General features: G+C 39.8%; 1 protein-coding gene across 7 annotated transcripts in view; it reads right to left on the bottom strand.

Moving 5' to 3' along the window:
• The window catches only part of LOC109408278 (E3 ubiquitin-protein ligase RNF19B), a 289,705-nt gene that overhangs the window by 137,111 nt on the left and 129,683 nt on the right, over positions 1-22,911 (bottom strand). For 4 of the 7 annotated variants that reach the window (XM_062847106.1, XM_062847102.1, XM_062847105.1 and 1 more), the window contains exon 2: positions 4,675-5,346. In XM_062847106.1, coding sequence (XP_062703090.1) covers positions 4,675-4,893 — 219 coding nt within the window. In that variant the 5' untranslated portion in view covers positions 4,894-5,346. Of the gene's footprint in view, positions 1-4,674; positions 5,561-13,067; positions 13,237-22,911 lie in introns of those variants that run through there. The other 3 variants (XM_062847104.1, XM_062847099.1, XM_062847101.1) reach the window with 2 other exon arrangements.

Below are 22,911 nucleotides of genomic sequence, written 5' to 3' on the forward strand. Positions count from 1 at the left end.
TGATTGAAATCCAAAGAAACTACTAACATTCCTGGGACACTGGCTATCTGAAGCAAAATTTTGCTATCATTCAATTAAGACTTGCTTGTCACTAACAGATAAACACCATAAAGATTTTTCCCGGTGCCTTTTACAATTTCCCGTGTTTTTCCCGTATTTTTCCCGGTGATTTCGAATTCCCGGGTTTTTCCCGGGTTTCCCGTATTTCCCGGATGGATGGACACCCTGTAAATGCAACGCTCAATTCAAACAGTTCATTTGAATCCGGCGAGTACGACAAGGTGATGGACTCTCTTGCCAACTTTACATCATCAGCTTGGCATGTGTAATACGATGAACCGGGACACAAACTTCACGAAATCCGGCCAATTTGTCTGTTTTGCGGATGACATGGACAGGTTTGCTAGAATATTTGGAACAATGACAGAGCTGTACAACCGCCTGTAACGCGAAGCGGCAAACGTCAGTAATGTTACGATAGACGGGGATATTTTTGAAGTGGCGGGAGAAGATTCCTTTTTTACGCCTTATAACAATGTAAACCATGAAAGATAGAAGCGCATGACCAAGTACAGGGTGTCCATTCAAAATCAGTTTTCCGATTCCCGGATTTTTCCCGGGTATGGACAAGCTTCCCGGGTATGGACAAACGTAAATTATTGTTCTAGTAGAACACTATAATATGCATTTTAAAGATTTCCTGAGTTCGACAATTGTGGTTAAAAAACCTAACTAACTCTACAATCATCAACGTTAATTTCCCATGTATCAATCATTTTCTACATTTTGTAAAAATCAACATGTAAATTTTGTTCCGCTTCCATCGTTATTTTAAGCAATTTACTTGTTGAATCCGAAATCTTATGACACCGATTTTTTACGAATTTCATAGGCATTATTTTGAGTACTTCTCTAATAATATCTCGAGGACATTCAACATTTCTTTCTCCAGGAAGTACACCGTGGGTTCTGCCAAAAAAGTTGAACCTACAACTTCTTTTAAATAACTTAGTTTGCTTAATATTTCCGTAAAAATATCAGATTTCGGAGAGTCGTGGCTGTTATGAGCTTTAGAAGAAACTGCAGTTAAGAGTGATTCACCCCGCTTCTTGTACATATAGCTTATAAAATAAAAATGATTTTCATGTAGGTGTAATATTTGTGAAATTGAAATTTGATATTTTACAGCCTCTTGAACGTATCGTAGTTTATGGTCTTCTTACAAAAAACTGTAATGTTTATTCACAGCTATGCCAGTGTCTTGTGCTTTAATAAACGCATGAACTGTGATAGTAGCTTTGAAGACTTAGTTCGTAGATATGTGAAGATCATCTATATGAGGCTTAAGTGGCGAAAATTGTGCCTGAAAAAGAGTGATCTTACGTTAGTCTTGAGGATTACCCGTTTTCATTTCATTTTCATTTTGCAGCATTTGGTGGGGCAATGAGATCGCAAGTCAGTCCAAAGCCGATGATAAGGAGGGGTAATAGCTGAATACTCTTTGCTGACCACATAAATGCCATGGGATATGCAAAGGGTATTTTGGTGTGGGATTAGGATATTGGTACATACTTGACAATATCAATGCTATTCAGATGCAAAATAATGTTAAGGCTCAATAGTGAATCGCATACTATTCTATTCTATTCTAGCGCTTGCACAGCCAGTATTGAAAAGCATCCTGGAAATACCAAAATTTCTTCCGGTATTTTCTTGTCAGCATTAATATTTGCAGCATATCAGCGATATGACACAAATATTAAAATGGCCAGGCCCACTGTGCAGACTAATTGGTTTTGAGGAAATTCAAAAATTTACGGCAATCAGATTATCCACGTATGAATAGTATGATTAACGTAATGTTTCGAATTTGATAAAGGAAGAAACGGGGACAACCGTACCAACCGTTTCATTTTAAGGGAATGGATTGTGTACACAGAATCGTTGGAAGTGGCGTCGCTAAGAAGGTTAATGCACACTCCTTTCTGGCTGGTGGTTCTTCTCCTGGGATGGGATACAGGTATTTTGGCCATATATCCTGGCTATAAAGCTTAGGCTAGAGCGCCTTTGCTCGCTCTCTGAAACGAGATTGAAAAGAAAAACCTACACACGCACTATACGAAAATTTGAACATTTTTAACGGTATGACCTCTACATAGGATAGCTGCAGTGTCGTTAGATTCAATCAACGATAACAAAATGATTTAAATTGAAAACAATGCAAAACAATTTGAATTGTATGAAATTGGATTGAATGCTTGATGTTGTAACTATTTGATTTAGTTAACAAACATATTAGTCTTGTTCAACGACGTAGGTTGAACTTGCTCGAAGTTGCTGCATCCCGCTCTTACCCGTTCGATGACAAATGGGTTAGAGCAAGATGCAGTAACTTCGAGCAAGTTCAACCTGCGTCGTTGAACAGGACTATTCTGTCACTGTTAAGACTAAAGCTGAATATACAATGTTCCAACTGGAACACACTCACCGGATTTATCAGCTACCGAAACCTCGAACCGCTTCAAACAAGCTGTCATGTATAATGTTTGAGTCGCGATCAGTTCTTCCACCTCATCCTTTTTAATGTCCTGATTCTTTCGGTCCTGGTCACAGCAAGATTATCTACCTCGTAGCCACGTTTTTGCAGCAGTTTAACATGAGGATAACTAAACCGCAGTCATACGAAGTAATGCCCAAAATCTTGCGAACAGCAGCGGCTGAGTGTTTCTTCCGACTGCTTCTCTCCATTTCAGAGTCCTTTTGTTGTCTAATTCACGTTTTTGATGTAAGGCTCAATAGTGAATCGCATACCTTCCAAAACCAAAAAAAATCCAAGAAATGCCAGGCAAGTCATAGAAAGCAAAAGCGTCCGATTGTTTATTTTGTCAATCATAACAAACGAAAATTTCTACCCTCTCCGACTCGCCAGTCACCCCGGAAAAAATGTCCCTTCAGTTCTGGAAAATATATTATTCCTAATTAAGCTTTTAATCGAATTGTCCGCGTGGTCTCGTAGTACCCCTACTAGGTAAGAACCAGTCATTGTCATACATATCAAATGCTAGACATGACCCCAAATCAAATCACCGAACGTACTGTGAATCTCAGGAAAATGCATCTGTCAAAATTACCGGAACGTTCGATACTTTTTACAAATTTACTGTAAACATCGCAGAACGTTCGGTATGTTTGTTTACGAATATCACTGAACGTACGGTAAATTTTACAAATGATCCGTAAATATTACCGACCGTTCGGTAGTTTTTCACAAAATTACGGCGATTTTACGAGAGCTCAAAAAAAAACTCTATTTTCATAAAAATGTCGATCATGGGATTGAATACACGGGCTTCTGATCAGGAATTACACTTGCTACCACTGTACAAGAGAGTCTTGCTTGGAGATGATGCGCAAATTCTAATAGAACTGATGCTCAAAGCTGCCGGCGTGGCTGTCAAACGCATTTTACAATAGTACGGTAAAATACTCCCATCACCGGTCTGTTCGGTAAAATATTCACAGATCTCCTGTAAATTTGTCTGATTTCAGCGGTTCTTCGGTGATTTCTTAGGATTCACCGATTTTCTCCTGTAATTTCATCGATTTCGCCGTAATACTGTAGTTTGCTTGTTTACAGACCAGTTTCGGTGATTTTTTTTCACCGAATACTGTAATTTATTCTAAGTGTGTTGGTTTGTTGCATTTTCATGTCTGGCCCCTCCCAGGGGTACCGGTCCGAAACACCTAAATGGCCATAACTCCGGAACGGCTGGACCGATCCGAACCATTTTCAATAGGAAACAATGGGACTATATGCCGCGTCGAATGAACCAATGGTCATTAAAATCGGTTGAGGTTTATTGCCAAAAAGTGATGTGAGTTTTTTGTACACACACATACACACACATACATCGTCTCAATTCGTCGAGCTGAGTTGATTGGTATATGTGACTCGACACTCCGGACCTTCTATCAAAAAGTCATTTATGCAATTCAGTAACATAATTTCAATTTTATACAACTCATTTGAGTATCATAAAGGCCAATTTTTTCGACCTGATTCATTATGCAACTGAAATGAGTTACATAATAAAAAATAGTTGTACATATAATGTTCATTATGCAACTCAGTTGAGTTGCATTATGAACATTATGCAACTCAAATGAGTTGTATAACGAAAAAAATCATTGCATAAAATTTTGTATGGAACTCGTTGCAAAACTCGATTTTTTCAGCACTCTTCGTATTTATCCAACTCGGCAAGCCTCGTCGGATAAATGTACGACTCGTGCTGAAAAAATCCACTTTTTGCAACTCGTTACATAAATAACTATTTTGGAGTGAACATATAGCCTTTACAGTACACTTAGTGTACGAGAAAGGCAAAAAGATAGAACTGGTTTTTAGGGGTCTTTCATGAGAATCGCCCCAAAACTCATGAAAATGAAAAAAAAAATGAACTCAATGACTATGAATATTTTGCGTCCTAGTTACATCCCAACTTCCATGAGTCGTTATTAAAGGGACTACATATCGACTTATAGAAATGTATGAGTAAAAGAACATACATGTTTTTAGAAAACCTATGAAGTTTAACCCTCTGCCTCATCTGTAATTTCCCTTATTATGTTATCACGAAAAATAATGTTCAAAAAACAAACACATTGTCTCACCTTATGGCTGCCACTGTGGGACGATCCACTGGCCTTGTCATGATGTTTGCTACTGCTGCTACCACTGGGTCCCCCTCCTCCGTCTCTGCCACTCCCCTTCTCCACATCGCACAGCCTCTGCCCCAATGGAGGGCTTCCCCGGGCCGCCCGGGCCCCTTGCAGCAGCAACCTCCTCAGGGAAAAGTCAAAATTGAAGGAATTCCGACTTGTACGCCGCATTTTCGTATTCTTCTGCTGCTTCTTCTTCTCTCAAGCGATAAGCGATCTCACCACCCGAAAGGCCACTACTACGCGCGATCACAACACTCTGCTTTTGTACTACGAACGCATTGAAGCTGAACTTTTCTGACATTGACGGGGTTTCGCTTGGAAAACAATTTTCACCTATGCACTTATCAGCCGGGTAAACATCGAACGACTCTCCGTCGGTCGTCGTCGATCGACAAATGACTCCACAAAAAAGCACACTTCCGTGCCCAGATCGATCATACACGGGACTGCTGGCTGATTCGAGCGATTAGCATCGCAATAAACACTTCTTCACTCTTCTCCCTCGCTGCTCGCTGCTGCTGATCTTCACACGATTGCTTTGATTCTCCGGTTGATCTTCGTCAGATTGAAATTATTAACACACACACTTCATCTATAACACAGCTCAGCTGATCTTGCAATCTGATCGATGAAAGATAAAACAACAAAATAAATTTATTCAACCAAAACACTACAGATGATGATCTGCGGTCGTCCTCGTCTTCTTCTCCGTAACAAGCAAAAAAAAAACATTCGATCGCTACAATAAAGTTTCCATGAATCGTCGATGCACGCCGCGCGCCGCCCGGATTACGATGATGATGTTACACCACCATCAGCGCACGTAGACCGCGCAGACGAAGGCAACTGACTATCCGCCGAGCTGCTGCGACTGTTCAGAACTTGAGATTCTCGCAAGGGTTTTGTGTATCACCACAACGCAGCGCAGCGCAGCACAACGCCCATTCACATAATAAATCACATTCCTCTCCGGTAGACCTTCGGTAACTATGGGTACTGTGGGTACTGATGAAGCACACACTCTGAATCGCTCGCGCGCCGTCCGTCCCGTCAACGCGCCAACGCACGAATCGATTTCAACGTTCCTATGCAAGCTGTGGGCAGGTTAGTAAATGCACCCATAGAATACATGCAATAATAAACTATCTTTTCAATTTCTGTAATGACTCAAAAACAAAATCTAAAAAACGAGCGTGGTGTATTGGCAAAGAAAGTACTAAGTTGATAACTAATGTGGGTTTCCATTCTTCTCTAATTCACGATTAGAGGAAGATATTCGAAAGAAATCATTGAAGAAATCGCTGGAGGAATCCCTAGAGAAACTATGAAAGGATTCCCTGAAAGAATTTCTGAAGAAATCCCTGAGGTTTTCTCTGAAGGGTCCCTGAAAGAATTCCTGAAGATATCCTCGTAAAAACCCCGGAACTCTCACTGGAGGTAATCCTCAAGGCATATCTGGAGAAATCTTTAACTTCACATGAAGCAATTTTTATCTAGAAATTCCTGAAGCGAACCCGGAGGAATTTCTTCAGGGGTTCCTTAAGGAACTCCTGAAGAATTGCTTGGAAAATATCCTGAAACAATTATTGAAAGATACCCTGAGGGCATCACAGAAAAAAAACGGGGGAATTACAGGAGGAGTTCCTGAAGGAATCCATAGATAAAATCCTGCAAGAATTACTAGAAAAAAAAGCCGCAGGAGCCTTAGAGCAATAGTTGCTAAATAAATTTCTGGAGAAATTACTTACACAAAACTTACATAAATTCCCGGAGTAATCCATAGAAGAAAACCCATAAGGAACCTTTGGGTGAATTTCTAAAGAATAACCTATAAGAATCCATAGTAGAATTCATGTTGAATTCGTGACGGATTTCCAGGACAAGTGCCTGAAGAAATCCATGAAAAATTACTGAAGTAATCTGAAGATTTTTTCAAAAGAACGCGAGAAATTACAAAGGGAGTCACTGAAAAAAAAATTGGAGAAATCCCTGGAGGAATCCATGAAGGAATCACTCAGAACATCGCTGAAGTAATTCCTGAAAGAATTCTACGATATCACGATATCAAACAATCATTGGACTGAAGCAATTTTCAGAGTAATCCCCGATGGAAATTCCTGAAGGAATCCATTAATTCATCCCTGAAGAAGTCCCCAGAAAAGTTCACAGAGCAAACTATGGAGGAATTCTTGAAGGGACATCATTGAAGGAACTCATGGATGCATCTCTAGGGGATTCCTGAATGAATTAGTCGCGTAATCCTTAGAGAAATTCTCAGAGTAATCCATAGAAGAAATCCCATAAGGAACTTTTAAGTGTATTTCTGAAGAAAGGCCTATAAAAATCCATAGAGAAATTCCTGTTGAATTCATGACGGACCTCCTGAATAAGTTCCTGAAGAAATCCATGAAGAAACTACTGAAGTAATCTATGGATTTTTTTTTAAGAAACGCTTGGAGAAATTGCAAAATGAGTCATTGAAGGGAATTTTAGAGAAATCCATAGAGAAATTCCTGGAGGAGTCCATGAAAGAATCACTCAGAATCAGAACATCCCTGGAGTAATTCATAAAGGAATCCTACGATATGCTCTGAAACAGTCATTGGACTAATGGCTCCAGAAACTTCCATAGAAACCCTCGATGGGAATTTCTAAAGGATCCCATTAATTTATTAACCCGGGAGCGGTCGCGTCGTGTACTGAGTACACGCACCATAAAAAATGCATGCATGTGGTACACAGCGTGAGCGCGGCGTCGCTGCAGGTAGTCAAAGACGCGACTGCTCAAGGGTTAATGATATTGACAGTCACGAAGTTCAAAGAGGTATCTCTGGAGGAATACCTGAAGGCACATCCTTGAAGGAATTCCTGGATGTATCCCTAGATGCAACAACTTCGTGGATAAACTATTAAAGGATTACTTAAGGAAAATGTTGAAACAATTTATGATGACATGTCTGGGGAAATTCTAGAAGGAATCATTGGATAAATTTCTTGAGGAATCTCTGGAGGATTTTCAAGAGGAATTCATGTGGGATTTCATAGAGGAAATCCTAAAAGAAGTCCAGGAGGAATCTCATGAAACCCTTGGAGGAATCCCTATAAGAATTCCTTTAGCAATTCCTACATAAATTCTTGGAGGAATTCTTGAATAAATTCCTGAAAGAATTTCTAAAGAAATTTACAGAGGGATTCTTTAAGAAATTCCTGGAATCTCTGAAGAAATTCTTGAGGCCATATATTTCTGTGAAAATCCCGAAACGAATTCCTGCAGGGATGCTTTGAGGAATTTCTGAAAGCATCCTGTAAACATATGATGGCACAAATTTCCCAAATGGAGGAGAACGTGCCTCTGTAGCCGACCTACTGATTCTGTAAAAATACTTGGGAATTTCTGAAGATTTTCCTGACGCAATCCTTCGAGAAATTCCAGATATAATCCCTCAAGGAATTCATAAAGCTATTCTTCTTTGCTGAAAAGATCCAGGAGACAGTTTACAAATCGCTAGAGATATTCCTGGAGAAATTTATGGAGAAGTTTCAGAAGGAATCTTACAAGTGATTCCCGAAGGAATCCTGGAAGAATTCTTAAAGTGATTCTTCTAGATTTTTTTCTGGAGAAATCCCAGGAGAAATTCCTGAAGGAATTTGTAGAGCAATCCTAAAAAATCAGTTTAGGAACTCTTGAAAGAATTAATAGAAAAATTCTTGATAGATTTGCTGGAGAAATTTCTAGAAGAAAATCCAGGAATCCCTGAATTTCTTTAGCAATTCCTACATAAATTCTTTCCTCTGGAGTCCACCTGGAGTTTCTGGAGATATTCCTAACGGAATCCTTAGAGTAATGTTACATAGAATATTTAAAGGTATTTTTATAAGTACTTTTCATTGCTGAAAAGATACAGGAGACAGTTTTGTAAAAATCTCTAGAGATATTCCTGGAGAAATTTATGGAGAAGTTTTAGAAGCAATTTTACAAGAGATTCCCGAAGAACTCCCGGAGAAATTCTTGAAGGAAATCCCAGGAGGAATTCCTGAAGGAATTTGTAAAGCAATCCTAAAAAAAACAGTTGAGAAATTCTTGAAAGAATTATTAGAAAAATTCTTGAAAGATTTTCTGGAAAAAATTCTAGAAGAATCCTTGAAGAAATTCCTGAAATCCCTGAAGAAATTTCAGAGGCCATAGAATCCTGCGGAAATCGCAATAGGTACTCCTGTAGGGATACCTGAAGGAATTTTTATATGATTTTTGAAAGGATCCCTAAAGGAATTATTTTAGGAATCCATGCTAAATTCCTAGAGAAATTCTTGGAAAAATTTCTACACAGATCGAAAAAAGAGTGTAAAATTCTGTGACATATGATGCACATGTTTGGAGCGTGGGATATCACAGAAGTTTACATGACATATCATGTAAACTTCCATTATAGGTCATGTAATTCAGCATGACTCTGAGTATTTACATGACATATAACACAAATTTACATGATATATCATGTAAACCATCATAGCACTAAGTTTACATGACTACAATTAAGTTTACATGACGTGTAAATATCATAATTTTTATCTGTGTAAATCCATGAAATAAAAACAAAACTTGGAGGAACTCCCTGAGTAAATTTGGGGAAAATATTAATATTCTGAAGGGATCTTGAGGAATTGCTGGAATCTTTCATTAAAAATCTGGAACCTCTTTGACGACGACTGTTGGTGGACTTTTGAGTGTTTTGTGGCATGTCAGTCTTTCGGCGATCGAAAATGTTTCGTTCTTTATACGATCGCTAGAGAAGATCCAACAAGGAACAAAGCGTTGGAAACAGAAACCATATAGTTGGAATTGATCTTCGAAAAGACTCAATATTTTTGGAATCCTGGGGAAATTGTTGGAGGAAATTCCTAAATTCCTGGAGGAAATCATGGCGAAATACTAGAAGGATTTTCTAGAAAATATCTAGAGGGATTCTTGAATAAATTCCTGGAATCACTAAAGAAATTCCAGGGCCATAGATTTCTGTGGACGGAATCATTGGAGAAATATTTGCAGAATTATTTTAGTTTTTTTGCTGGAAAGTTTCAGGAGAAATACTTCTGGGAATGCTTGGAGATATTCCTGGAGGAATCTTTTGAGAAATTCCAGGAGCAGTTCCACAAGGAATTATTCTAGAATTTCCTGGAGAATTTACAGAAGGAGTTCCTGAAGGAATTCTTGAAAAAAATTGTAAAGCAATGCGCTAAAAGAAACACTGGAGGAATTTCTGAAAGAATTATTAGTGAAATTCTTGAAAGATTTTCTGGAGAAACTTCTAGACGAGTCCTCAAAGAAATTCCTGGGCCATAGATCTCTATGAAAATCCTGAAAGGAATTACTACAGGGATACCTCGAGGAATTCCTGAAAGTATCCTGGAAAAATACTTGTGGGAACCCCTGAAGATATTCCTGACAGAATCATTGGATAAATCTATGGAGAATAATACATATTTTTGCAGTAAAGATTCAGGAGAATTACTTGTAGAAATGTTTAGAGATATTCCTGTAGGAATTCTTTGAGAAATTCTAGAAGCAGTTCCATAAGGGAATCTAAAGAAATTATTCTAGAATTTTCTGGAGAATTCACATTTTTTGAAGGAATTCTTAAAAAAATTGTAACGCAATTTTGAAAGAAACACTACTAGAATTCCTGAAAAAAATTGAGAAATTTCTGAAAAATGTTCTGGAGAAAATTTTTAGAGGAATCCTTGAAGAAATACCTGTGTAGAAATCTCAATATGTATTCCTGCAGGGATACTTGAAGGAATTCTTGATCAAGAAAACTACTTGCAGGAAACTGGAGATATTCCTGGAGGAATCCTTGACGGTACTCCAGAAAGAATTCCTTAAAGAGTTCTTATATGATTTTTTTAAAGGATCCCTAAAGGAATTATTTTAGGAATCCATGCTTAATTTCAAGAGAAATTCTTGGAGAAATTTCTAAAAGAATTTCTGAAATAAAAATCTTGGAGGAACTGCCGGAGTAAATTTGGGGAAAATGCCTTCATTCTGAAGGGATCTTGAGAAATTCCTCAAGGGACACCTGGAGGAACTTCTGACGAGATCTTCGAGAAATACTTGTAGGAATCCCTAGAGATATTTGTATAGAAAACTTTTGAGAAATTCCAAAATAGTAATGAGCAATTGTAGTCGTAGTTTAAAAATACCGGCGCAGCCGAAAAATTTTTTCGTCGCAAAACGCTTCATACTGAAAATTTGTTCCATAAATTTTTGCTCTGGGGGTCGATTTACCCTAAACATCCCCCCCCGGTGGCTACGCCAGTGCCACAAGGAATTCCTGAAGGAACCCCTAAAGGATTTTTTTATAGGAGTTCTTCCAGAAATTCCTAGAGAAAGCTCAGGAGCAATTCCTGAAGGAATCCCTGGAAAAATGTGTAAAGCAATACCAAAAGATGCTCAAAGGAATTTCTGAGAGAATTACTGGAAGAATTCCACTGAAAGAAAAACTGGAGAAATTCTTGAAGCAATAACTGTAAGAATACCTGAGGGGAGTCCCTGAAAAAGTTCCGAAAGGAATTACTGTGGAAAATACTGAAGTAATTTCAAGAGAAACCTCTGTACAAATCCTAGAATAAATTCCGGAGGGAATTGTATGACGAGTTCATGAGAAAATCCTAGGAGGTATTGGTCCTACAGGGGTTCAGGAGGAATTCTTGAAAAAAAAATAGAAATTTCTAAATTCCAGAATTTATTCCTGAATAAATTACTGCAATAACTTTTGAAGAATACCTGGAAATTTCCGAAAGCACTGCTAGAATTTTTAAAGAAATCACAAGAGGAACTCCTACAGAAATCCAAGGAAGAATTCCTGTAGGAATTCCTGGCAGAATTTCTGAAGAAATCACAAGATGAACTCCTATATGGAGAAATTCTTGAAAGAATTACTAAAGAGATCCCAGAAGGAATTCCTGTAGGAATCCCAAGAAAAACTTCTGCATAAATTCCAGGATGAATTCCTGAAGAAATTCCTCAGAGGAATGCACGAGATAATTACTAGAAGAGTTCCTGAAAGAAGAAGTGGAAGAATTCCGGCAGCACTTAATGTAAAAATTCCTGAGGGACTCTTCAAACAATTTCGTAAGGAATTACTGGGGACATTTTTGAAATAATCACAAGAAGAACCCCTGTGCAAATCCTAGAATTAATCTTGGAGCAAATTGTATGAGGAATTCATGAGAAAATCCTAGGATAAATTCCTACTGGAGTTCTGAAGGAATTCTTGAAGAAAATACTGAATGAATTTCTGAAGTTATTCCAGCAGCAATTCCTGAAAAATTAACTGAAATTTCTGATGGAATGCCTGGAAACTTCCGCAAGGAATAACTGACAGAACTCCTGAACAAATCACAAGGGAAACTCCTACATGGATGAATTCTTGAAAGAATTACTGAAGGGATCCCAGAAGAAATTCCTGTAAAAAAACCAAGAGAAATTCCTGCAAAAATTTAGGATGAATTTTTCAAGGAGTTCCTAATTTTCTGAAAGAATTGGCATGTGCCGAATAAAGCATCTTTATCTGACCAAATTTCAATAAAGTTGCATATTTACTGTTCAACTGACGAACAAACTTTTTGTCCTACGTTGTGTTGTTGTTGGGTTAGAGCGCAGCTCTCGATCGTCACTGCATTAAGGGTTGGAACGTGATACCTACTACACAGCACCGACACGGGCGGGCGCGACAGATGACGGCGGCGCGGCGGTTAAAACACTCACTCGCGGAGTCGCCAACCCATTCGTCGTTAACGTTAAAGGGTGGCGCGGCGGACGCGCCAATAAATGCAACACACAGAAAAATGATAATTACTTCTTCTTCTGCACGTTTCTAGCGAGAGAACCGCCTGGCGTTTGACTGTTATTCAGCACCGACCGCGACCGAAACGGCTATCACTGACAGACTGGTGCCATTGATTCCGATTGCCTAGCGTATTATAGAGCTTTCTTAATACATTTATGATGACGGCATCGTCGTCGACGACGACGACAGACCGAACTGCACGACTCACACTGTACTGTTGTATACCTAGTGTGAGACCACGTGAATAAATGCAGATTCGTTCTCAACGACACACAACTCAGGCCAGGCGCGCGGTGTGGTTTTTGCTGGTTATACCAGAATTTCTTCGGAGGTTTCTGTTTTTGTGCTTTGTTTTGTTGTTTTGTGTGAGCGAAGATGCTGCGCTGTGGTGGGTCACACGATGACGACGACGGCGACGACGCGACGAGGTCGATTGATCACAACAGTCGAACAATACGCGAGTTATGAACGTTGTTGGTTGAGAGAGAACCGTACGAGTGCGATCACTGTGGTACACTAGATCGATGGATAATCTCGCGATCGCGACTGTCGGTACTGTAGGCGCCTCTTCGTAGGATGTAATGGGATCGTATGAATCATGATCCTTCTTCGACTAGACGGCGTAACGATCGATAATTTATCGTCCGGGTGGGGATGCGGTTATCTGAAAATAGAGAAGAAAACAAAATAAGTTTAAGTGAATAAGATCTAGGACATGCAAAGTATACAGTGAAGCAAATATTTAACAATATTTCATAATACAACGCCAACGCCTAACAAGCCATTCAACAGTGGTTTAACCCTTTTGGGACGGATGGGTCATATGTGCCCAGCCGAGAAAATCGACCATCACAAGCGTGTTCCAGGCGGTTGCATCCGCGAAAATAACGAGCAACGGCACTGTCAGTTTATTATGTATTTGGTGCATATTTTTAAAAGTAGGGTATTGTACCATTTGGGCAGGTGTACCTATTTTGGGCACTTGTCGCTATAACTAAGTCAATTTCGAACCGATTGATTTGAATTTTTGTACAGAGTTAGATACTGTACGCGCCTTACTCTGGACAAAATTTCAAATCAATCGGTTCGAAATTGACTTAGTTATAGCGACAAGTGCCCAAAATAGGTACACCTGCCCAAATGGTACAATACCCTACCTAACTTTTGATGAGAAATATTTTTTGATTGATTGATTGATTTGTCATTATTGAAGAGACTTTCAGCTCTTGGCGTTTTTTTTATAATTCTGGAGCAATATTTGAAAAGGTCATAAAAGCATAGGCAAACAAAAATTTCGCATGTCGCTGCTGATCCCACATCAACTTAACAAACGAATATCACTATCAGAAGGAACAAACATCGATCTTACAGATAGTTCACGCAATATGATCGTTCAGTGTCCGACAGATTGCGACTACCACAGACGCTATTATGTGCAAAAACAGGCCCTGCGGAACATATTCGTATGAAAACTTGTTCGTCCCTTGTTGCTCCAGAAAATTGTTCAAAAACCCGATAAAAATAGATTTGAAGTGAAATATATAAACAGAAATATATGAAATATATTAAATATGACTCAAATTGGGAACCACTGAACTTGGCAACACCACTATATTGTAGTAAGTGCTCCTTGATATGCAGTATCCGAAAAATACATTAGGGGTACTCACAAAACAGATTAAATTGTTGCGTAAGCCATGATTTTCTGCTTATTTGAAATGTTTCATGATTTTGCGAATGAAATAATCAAAGATTGCCTTGGTGATCGCGACGATTAATTAGCTCAATCAGTTTTCGCTGTTAAACCTGGGATCGAATCCCGCTCCCGACAAACTCACAAATTGTGAGTTCTTCCTTCAGAAGGGAAGTAAAGTAGGTCCCGAGGCGAACTACCCGACTAGAAGATTCTAACAAGAATCTATCTATCTATCTATCTATATATATATAAATGAGTTTGAAGTCCCTTTGAGGCAACAAAACTCACGAACGGGTGAACCGATCAGGATGGCTTATGCAGCGTTTGATTCGTATTCATGGTGGCTGTGTTTATAAGTAGAAAAAGTTACTAAAATCAGCTGCTAAAAAGTAGAAAAATTGTGAAAGTACTGACATTAGCATAAATTGGAAAGAAACTTATCACGATTTCAACAAAACCAATTTAGAGTTCCGTGCTGCATGGAATCATCGTCCAGAGTGCTATGCTGCAATGTCCACGTCGATCTACCTAAACAATTGCTCTTGGAGCTATCATATACAGTCCACTGAAGGAAAAAGGCCAGAAGCAGCTTCCAAACATAAACCATCATGACCTAAACCCTTCCGACGCACAATTTCTTCGAAGAGAAGAGATTCTCTTTAATTGCTCACATGCAAGAAAAAAATCGTTTCTTCGAAGAAAAAAATGCACCAGAATTCGCATACAGAAGGGATGATTGAGAAAAGCGTTATGCGAAGCTATTCTCGTTTTCAGAAAAAAAAAACAAAAGAAACCACTGCATCATGAAATCATGACTCTGCTTTTTGTAAAAGTGATTCCGAATCATAACATCATGATTCATGAATCAATACAACGGAATTTGGAGCCTGTCTGTCCCTGAAAGCCAGTATAGAATATTTGGTATGAATTTATACCACTAGCGTTATAAGGGTTTGTTTTGCCCCTCTTCCCCGATGTTCAGTGTAGTTTATGCTCACTGATCAGTACACTGCGCCTGCACGAAGACAGGTCAGAAAGTGCTCTGGTAGTGCTGGTATCACGCTTTATACTAAGGAACGTCCAATAAATCCACCATCGGAAAAGAAATATCCGATTCAAATAATGCTTATTTCGTTTAGCATAACAAACGTTTTCGAGATCATCGAAGTTGTAGCAGCATTAGCAAAACAATCCGGCTCCAGATGATAAATTAATGAAATTTTAATCATAAATAACAATCTCTGGTTTTATGAATCATCCTTCTTTTATGTTTGCGTCAATAAAATATTGATGATTTTTCAATTTATTTACGAAAGAGCATCATTTTCTGAACCACCATGATTTTCTGTAGATTTTAAGAATTTTATTTTGATACCGAAAATTCATTTCAAAGATACTTTTCATATCACGTTTTAACAGCTTTTGTTCTTGATAGCTTCGCCCAGTACAAAATCATTATTCAACAAATGACTCTCATATAAACTTAAAAAGCATGTTTAAATCTAGCATAACAAGTGAAAAGGGCGTAACAACCATTGCAAATCCTAACTTTGCCCGTCTCTCTTAGGCGCAGTTCTAATCTATCTATCTATATATCTATCTATATATATAAAAATGTAGTGGCATACGTGGGACCGCGCATAACTTGCGAACGGAGCGTCCGTTTTGGGTCGTCTTTGTTTTGTTCTGTTAGTTTTCACCCAAGGAAGGTTTATGAGCCGAAAAACATTGAAACATTGAGAGTTTTTGAAAATTAGGTTTTCAGACATTTTGAACGGGGACTTGGATTTGGCTAGGGACTTAAAACGTCCAAAAACGCAGTAGGCAAGACAAAGTTTGCCGGGTACAGCTAGTATATATATAAAAATGCAGTGGCATACGTGGGACCGCGCATAACTTGCGAACGGAAGGTCCGATTTTGGTCGTCTAAGTTTTGTTCTGTTAGTTTTCACCCAAGGAAGGTTATGAGGCAAAAAACATGAAAAAATTGAGAGTTTTTGAAAATCGATCTTCCATACATTTTGACCGGGGACTTTGTCTTAGCCAAGAAACATGAAAACGTCAAAAAATGCAGTAGGCAAGACAAAGTTTGCCGGGTAAAGCTAGTTTTTCTCTCTTACCACTAATAGATAGATCCGATTCTTCTCTGATAACAAAACGAGTTTTGATAAATAATTTACGCCTAGGAGAGACGGAGGAAGCGTTCGCAATGGTTGTTCTGTCTTTTTCACATTGTTGCCGCAACCACACGCAGTAAGTAACGACAGGTTGTAAATTTTCATATACAGTTCGCAGTTCATTTAGTAGGATATTGATGCAAAAAAAAAGTTGATGTGTAGGAAGAATACAGAAATGTAAGATGTTTTTAAATTTTGTATAAGAAACGATATTATTTGAAATAAGTTTCCAGCTTTGAAGCTGTCAGTTCGACAACTGCAAAAATTGTCTTCGCCCCTAGAAGTTACGCCAATACACATGTTGGTATAGAAATGCACTCCCGGGCACTGAAACCCACGAAAATTTGTAATTTGGTCCAGTTTTGTGGGCAAATGTTGAATTATCTCAACTCAGCTAAAGAAGACAATTCTAGAATCATGAATTAGGTTAGTTTTCTTAAATAAAGTTCATGATTTCAGAGTACTTGCTTCAGGATTTCATGACCAAGCACTCAAATTTTCCCAGCAAAATATAAATTTAAATGACTAACACTAGGACCGCTTGAAGCATGCTAATATTCTAACGAATTCTAAATTAAACAAATTTCCCAAATTGAGAAGAACGTGCCTTTGGAGCCGACCTACTGATGCTTATGTTCTGATGAACTAAGTTCATAGTTTCAGAGTGCATGCTGAAGCTGAATCATGATTCCATGTCCTTATTTGTCATGTTGCCTAAAAATATGAGTCACGATGTCATGACATTTTCTACGTAAAATACACGTTTGTCGCGAAACCAATACTCATTTTAACAGTTTTGGGAACCGGATTTTTTCACATGTAAGCCCAAAAGTGTAACACCACAAACACTTCCAGTGCAAATCAAATGGTGTTGTCACTTTTCCACGCGGAAAAAATCTGTTCTATTATTTCGCAAGGTAAATTGACATTTCTCGCCAAACTGAATCTTTAGCACCTTTTTCGTGCCTTCGAAAACACATATCAACAAAACTCAATATTGATGAATCCGTTAAAAAATTCATTTCATGACACCAGAAATCATATCGTTTATCTGGCTTTCGATTTCGGGCCTCAAACTCTATCTTAAATATTGAGCTGTCATCTTGGAATTTGAACCGCCATCTTGGATATTCTGGTCGCCATTTTTGGACTCCAAACACCATCTCCATAATTATGATGACGAACCTGGGCGTGTTAGTAGAATACTTTATTCTCCATAACAAATATACCCATAACTCAAATAAACAGCCGCCATCTTGAATTTTGATTCGCCATCTTGGATTTTCTTCTTGTTCTTCTTCTTTATGGCTCGACGTTCGCATTGGAACTTGTCCTGCCTCGCTTCATTTATTTATTTTTTATTATTATTACATCAACAGACTTATTGTCCCAATGACTTGAAAATACCAACAAAGCTCGGTCAAATAACAGTAAAAGTAATACGTAAAACAAAACAACTACAATACAATTCATTCCGCTATCCTGGAGGTGAGTTTTTCGATAAAATTACGACGGATGATTTGCCTGGGAAGATGGAAGTCGAAACCTGACGCTACTCCTGTAAAAACAACGTTGCAGGCCAATCATTGCACTGTTTTGTCCAAAAAAAAGTTCTTCAGAGCGGCAATCGTAACATGGCGTTAGCTCGTAGTCTTCTGCTGCGAGCACTAATGTCGATCAATGCAAGAATAACAGAACAATCTATTCTCCCTTGCAGCATATCCGCGATTATCATCGCTCTATTAACATCGCTGCGTGTTTGTAGCGTGTCGAGGTGTATCAATCGACATCTACTATGATAGCTCGGCAATCGGTGAGGGTCATGCCAGGGAAGCCTGCGAAGTGCAAAACGGATGAAGCTACGCTGAACCGATTCAATCCTTTCTATGCCATTTTTATAGTATGGAAGCCAGACAGCGGAACAATATCCTAGAGTCGAACGAACGAGCGAGCAATAAAGGGTCTTAAGGCAGTAGACGTCGGTAAAGTCCTTGGCAATACGGAAGATGAATCCTAGAGTCCTAGAAGCCTTCGCGATAACATACGACAATGGTGTTTGAAAGTCAGCTGAACGTCCAGAATTACACCTAAGTCTTTCACATGGTCAGCTCGTTGAAGTTCTGTCCCGTGCAACTGATAGTTAAACAGGATTGACTGTTTTCTCCGAGAGAACGAAATAACGGTGCATTTTTCAGGGTTATTTACCATACGATTCAAACTGCACCAGTTCGCGAAGGCATTCAAATCAGCTTGAATCATCGTAGCATCACAGATAGAACAGATGCACAGGAATTCCTGTGTACGAGAAAGGCAAAAAAGTCAATATTTTGGATCTATCTTTGGTTGATCTTTTCTACCGGTTTTACTCAATTACGCAAAACGAATGTGTTACACTCCCATCAGTTCTACGTTGTCACGAAATGGGACAAGACATTTTTGGAAACGTCCTAAAACTATCACACACAATGTGCGCGGGATGAAAACCGTATTACATCCTAAACGCCGGCTGAACGGTTTCCATTTATAGTACCACCCACGGCTCTTAGTCAGTTGGCATACGGTGCAACGCGCGAAAAGTGCTCCGAGCCAAACAGCAAAATAGAAACCCAGAAATGTTCAATTATCACCCATCGAAACGCGAAACATTATCGCCTCCACCGCGAGATATTTAGTCGTCCTTGGTGACCCCTCCGTTCGCAACAGGGGGGGGGGGGGCAATAGATTAGCCATCAGCAGTCAGTGTGACCGTCGCAAATTCTAGAACGGATCGCAAATCCAGTTAGTTCTCACTTAAGTTCTCAATCCCAGAAGCAAACTCTCCTTGACTTGAAATAGCTGCAGCTATTCATCTCGTCACCGTCGTCGTCGTCGTCATCGTCGTAATTCGAATAGTAAATGACCTGTGGACGCCGGTCGATGGTCCAACTATGTCAAGTTTTGCTAAATTGTTGGACTGCTTGCAATTAAGTATATGCATCTAGTAGAGAGAAGTCAAGTTCTCCGCCGACAGCTTCTCCGATTGCTGGTCGGAATTGCATCCATCCATCGGCATCGTATTGGTCGGATATGTGAGAGGGTAGTTATTGGAGCCGTCGCCGGTCGCTGAACGTTGTTCGAGGCGAATGATATTTTTACTAGTGCACGCTGCCAGTGGAAATAAGTACTAGTAGAGCTACACTCGAAACGACAACAGCCACCAGCAGCACTAACTGAACATGGAAGAGTTATTAACTGTGCATTTTGTCCCTGTTCTGCTGCGCGGTCTAGGTCAGTGGATCAACAAGCGAGCGATACATGCAGCAATTAAGACGCTGTTAAACCGGTGGTGGTGCTGCTGCTAAGGAGGTGCCACATGCCTAAAAGCGGCGACAACACTGATCTGTCAGTTGCAGGGTTATGAACCATGGCACCCCGGCGGAGGAAGTTTTGCAAGCTTTTTTTTGTTGTTGTCGGCAGAGATGATTGAATCTGAAAAGGTCACCCGGCACATTTCTTGTGTCGCGAGCAAGTTCAGTTAACCTTCCATTGGAAACTGGGCTTTTAACTCCATTTTTAGACTTATTCCAAAGTTACCATAAACGTTCAATGAAATGAGCAAACGAAGTTCTTTGACGCGTAAATTCTGCATTATGAATGTGAATAAAAAAACACATTTTGTATCAGCATTTACTATCCATAGAAGCCCTCTACCAGCATTAACGACGCTTACAATTTCCTAGAGCGTCTGTGAGACCTCTAGAACATCCTTGAAACGCTACTGCAACCCCCCCCCCCCCGGGGTACTTCTGAAATATCCTACAAAGCCCCTCGAACCTTTCTGGAAGCCATTGGAACCTTCTGGAATGTCCTGGACAACTCCCAGAGAGCCCCTGGAACACTTCAAAATGCATTGAAACTCTAGGAATACCCCATGGAACGCTCTGAAACACCTGTAACACTCCTGAAATCTCTTGGAACGCTCTGAAACCCTATGGAACGTCTCCCTGGAACGCCCCTGAAAACAACTGAAACCTCATCAAACACCCCTGAAAGCCATTGAAACTCTCTGGAGTTTTAGGTTTCCCTGACAAACCTGAAACTTTATGAGAACCTAGGAACCAGTCCTGAAACGCCCTGTACTCTTTGGAGCACCTATGTAACCACTAAAATCTCCTGCAAATCCCCTCGAATGTTTCTGGAAGCCATTGGAACCTTCTGGAACGTCCTTGGCACTTCTGAATTCCCTGAGACTTCCTGGAATACTTTGGAACGTCCTGAAACTCCTGGAATACTCCATAAAACCCCTATAACACTCCCGAAATCTCCTGGAACGCCTCAGGAACCCCAGAGAACACCCCTAGAAAGTCCCTAAAACTTCTTGAAACCCCCTGACGCACCTGAAACATCATGAGACCCCAGAAGCAGTCCTGGAGCGCCCTGCACCCCCGGAACGCTCTGAAAACCTCTGGAACATCTCTGGAACGCCGCTGAAGTTCCATAAAATACCCTGAAACCCTTTTGAAAACCCATAGGATGCCCCTGAAACCCTTATAGATCCCTAGAACATCTTTTGAACGCTCCTGAAACCTGCCGAAACTCCTTGAAACTACCTCAAATACCCAATAACGGCCCTGAAATCTCCTGAAATTACCTGCAGTGCCCCCACAATTTCCTGGAACTGCCCTCAAACAATTTGAAGCTGCCAGGAACACCCTTGACACGCTGTGAAACGCCCTTGAAACATCCTTAAGTCCCTTGTAGCATCCCTAGAACACCCCCCGAAAACACATGAAAAACCCTGAAATATCCTAGAATGCTCCCGTAACACCCGGAAGCACTTTAGAACGCTTCTGAAACGCCCTGGACCCCTTAACTACCTGAAATACCATGTAATGCTTCTAAAAACCCCTGAAAAACCCATGCAACTCTCTGAAATACCTTGAAACTCCCTGGAACGCCCCTGAAACCCCTATAAAATATCCTGGAACACCCTTCTTCTTTTTCTTCTTTATGGGTCTACGTTCCCACTGGAACTTGGCCTGCATGTCTTTAACTTAGTGTTCTTTGAGTATTTCCACAGTTGTTAATTGTAGGGCTTTCTTTGTCTGCCATTGCATGAATTTGTATATTGTGAGGCAAGCACAATGATACACTATGCCCAGGGGGTCGAGAAGATGTTCCCGATCGGAACGGGAATCGAACCCGCCGTCTCCGGATTGGCGATTCATAACCTTAACCACTAAGCTAACTGGAGACCCCTGAAACATCCCTGCAACTCCGTGAAATCCTTGAGCGCTTCATCTTCTTCTTTCTTCTTTATGGCTCTACGTTCCCACTGGGACCTGAAACACCCCTGTAACTCCATAAACTCCCTAGAGCGCTTCATAAATCCTTGAAATACATTGGTACGCCTCTGCAGTCCTCTGGAGCAACCCAGAAAGCGTCTACCAACAACATTAAAGGGGCCTTCAATCTCCTGAAACCTCCTGGAGCACCCCTAAACGCCTCTAGAACACCCTTGGAATGCCCCTACAACTTTCTGGAACTTCATTACTTCCTACGAACGCACTGAGGGTTGAACGCTTTGATTCAAGTTATGCTAGCTACCGCAACATTGAATTGGTTGGCATGGGGATCATTACTCTGTTACGGCATTTCCTACCTAAAAGTTGATTTGAGTACTGTTTTTTAATTACAAGTGCCATACTCATTAATTACTATTCGTGCCCTTCATAATTATTCACGTACACATACGCATATTCACTAGTTCACTCATTTATTCACATTCAGTCACTCACTAATGGGCTCATGCACTCACAAATTCAGACGCTCACCCGTTCACTCACTTACTAACTCATTCACTCATTAAATTATTAACAAACTGCGTCATTGACTAACTCACTCATTCTGAATGACACATTCATTCACTAACTCGCTTATCTGCTCACTCACTCGCTCATCTACGCATTCACTAATTATTCCAACTCACTTCATCACGCACTACATCACTCATTCATTAACTCAATACATCACTCACTCCCTAACCCATAACATCACTCAGTGACAGGTTTACTCACTCACTAAATCACGCACATACCAACTCACTCACTGATTGAATTATTACCTCATTACTACATCACTCACTAGCTCACTCACTTACTCACCCTTTTACTCACACATTTACTCACGAGCAGGGATGGGAAAAGAACTGAAAAAAAAGGTTACTGGCTCTACATTTGACATTTTTCCACTTAAACATGACATGCGCAGGCAAAACTCAAACTGTCCGAAAAAAAATGTCATAACATTTTTTTCCTGCATTTTCATCTTTTTCTGCATTGTAAACCGCATTCAGCTAAACTTTTTTTCAAGCATAAAAAAACTAGGATTGTGCTCTAGCTGTTTGTGCAAATAGATTTTAATTATTTGTTGAAATAAGTGAGTAATTAGCGGTTGAACATATTTGACATTTTTCGCAATCACTCAC

Source organism: Aedes albopictus, chromosome 1 (assembly GCF_035046485.1).
Source record: "Aedes albopictus strain Foshan chromosome 1, AalbF5, whole genome shotgun sequence".
NCBI classification, from domain to species: Eukaryota; Metazoa; Arthropoda; class Insecta; order Diptera; family Culicidae; genus Aedes; species Aedes albopictus.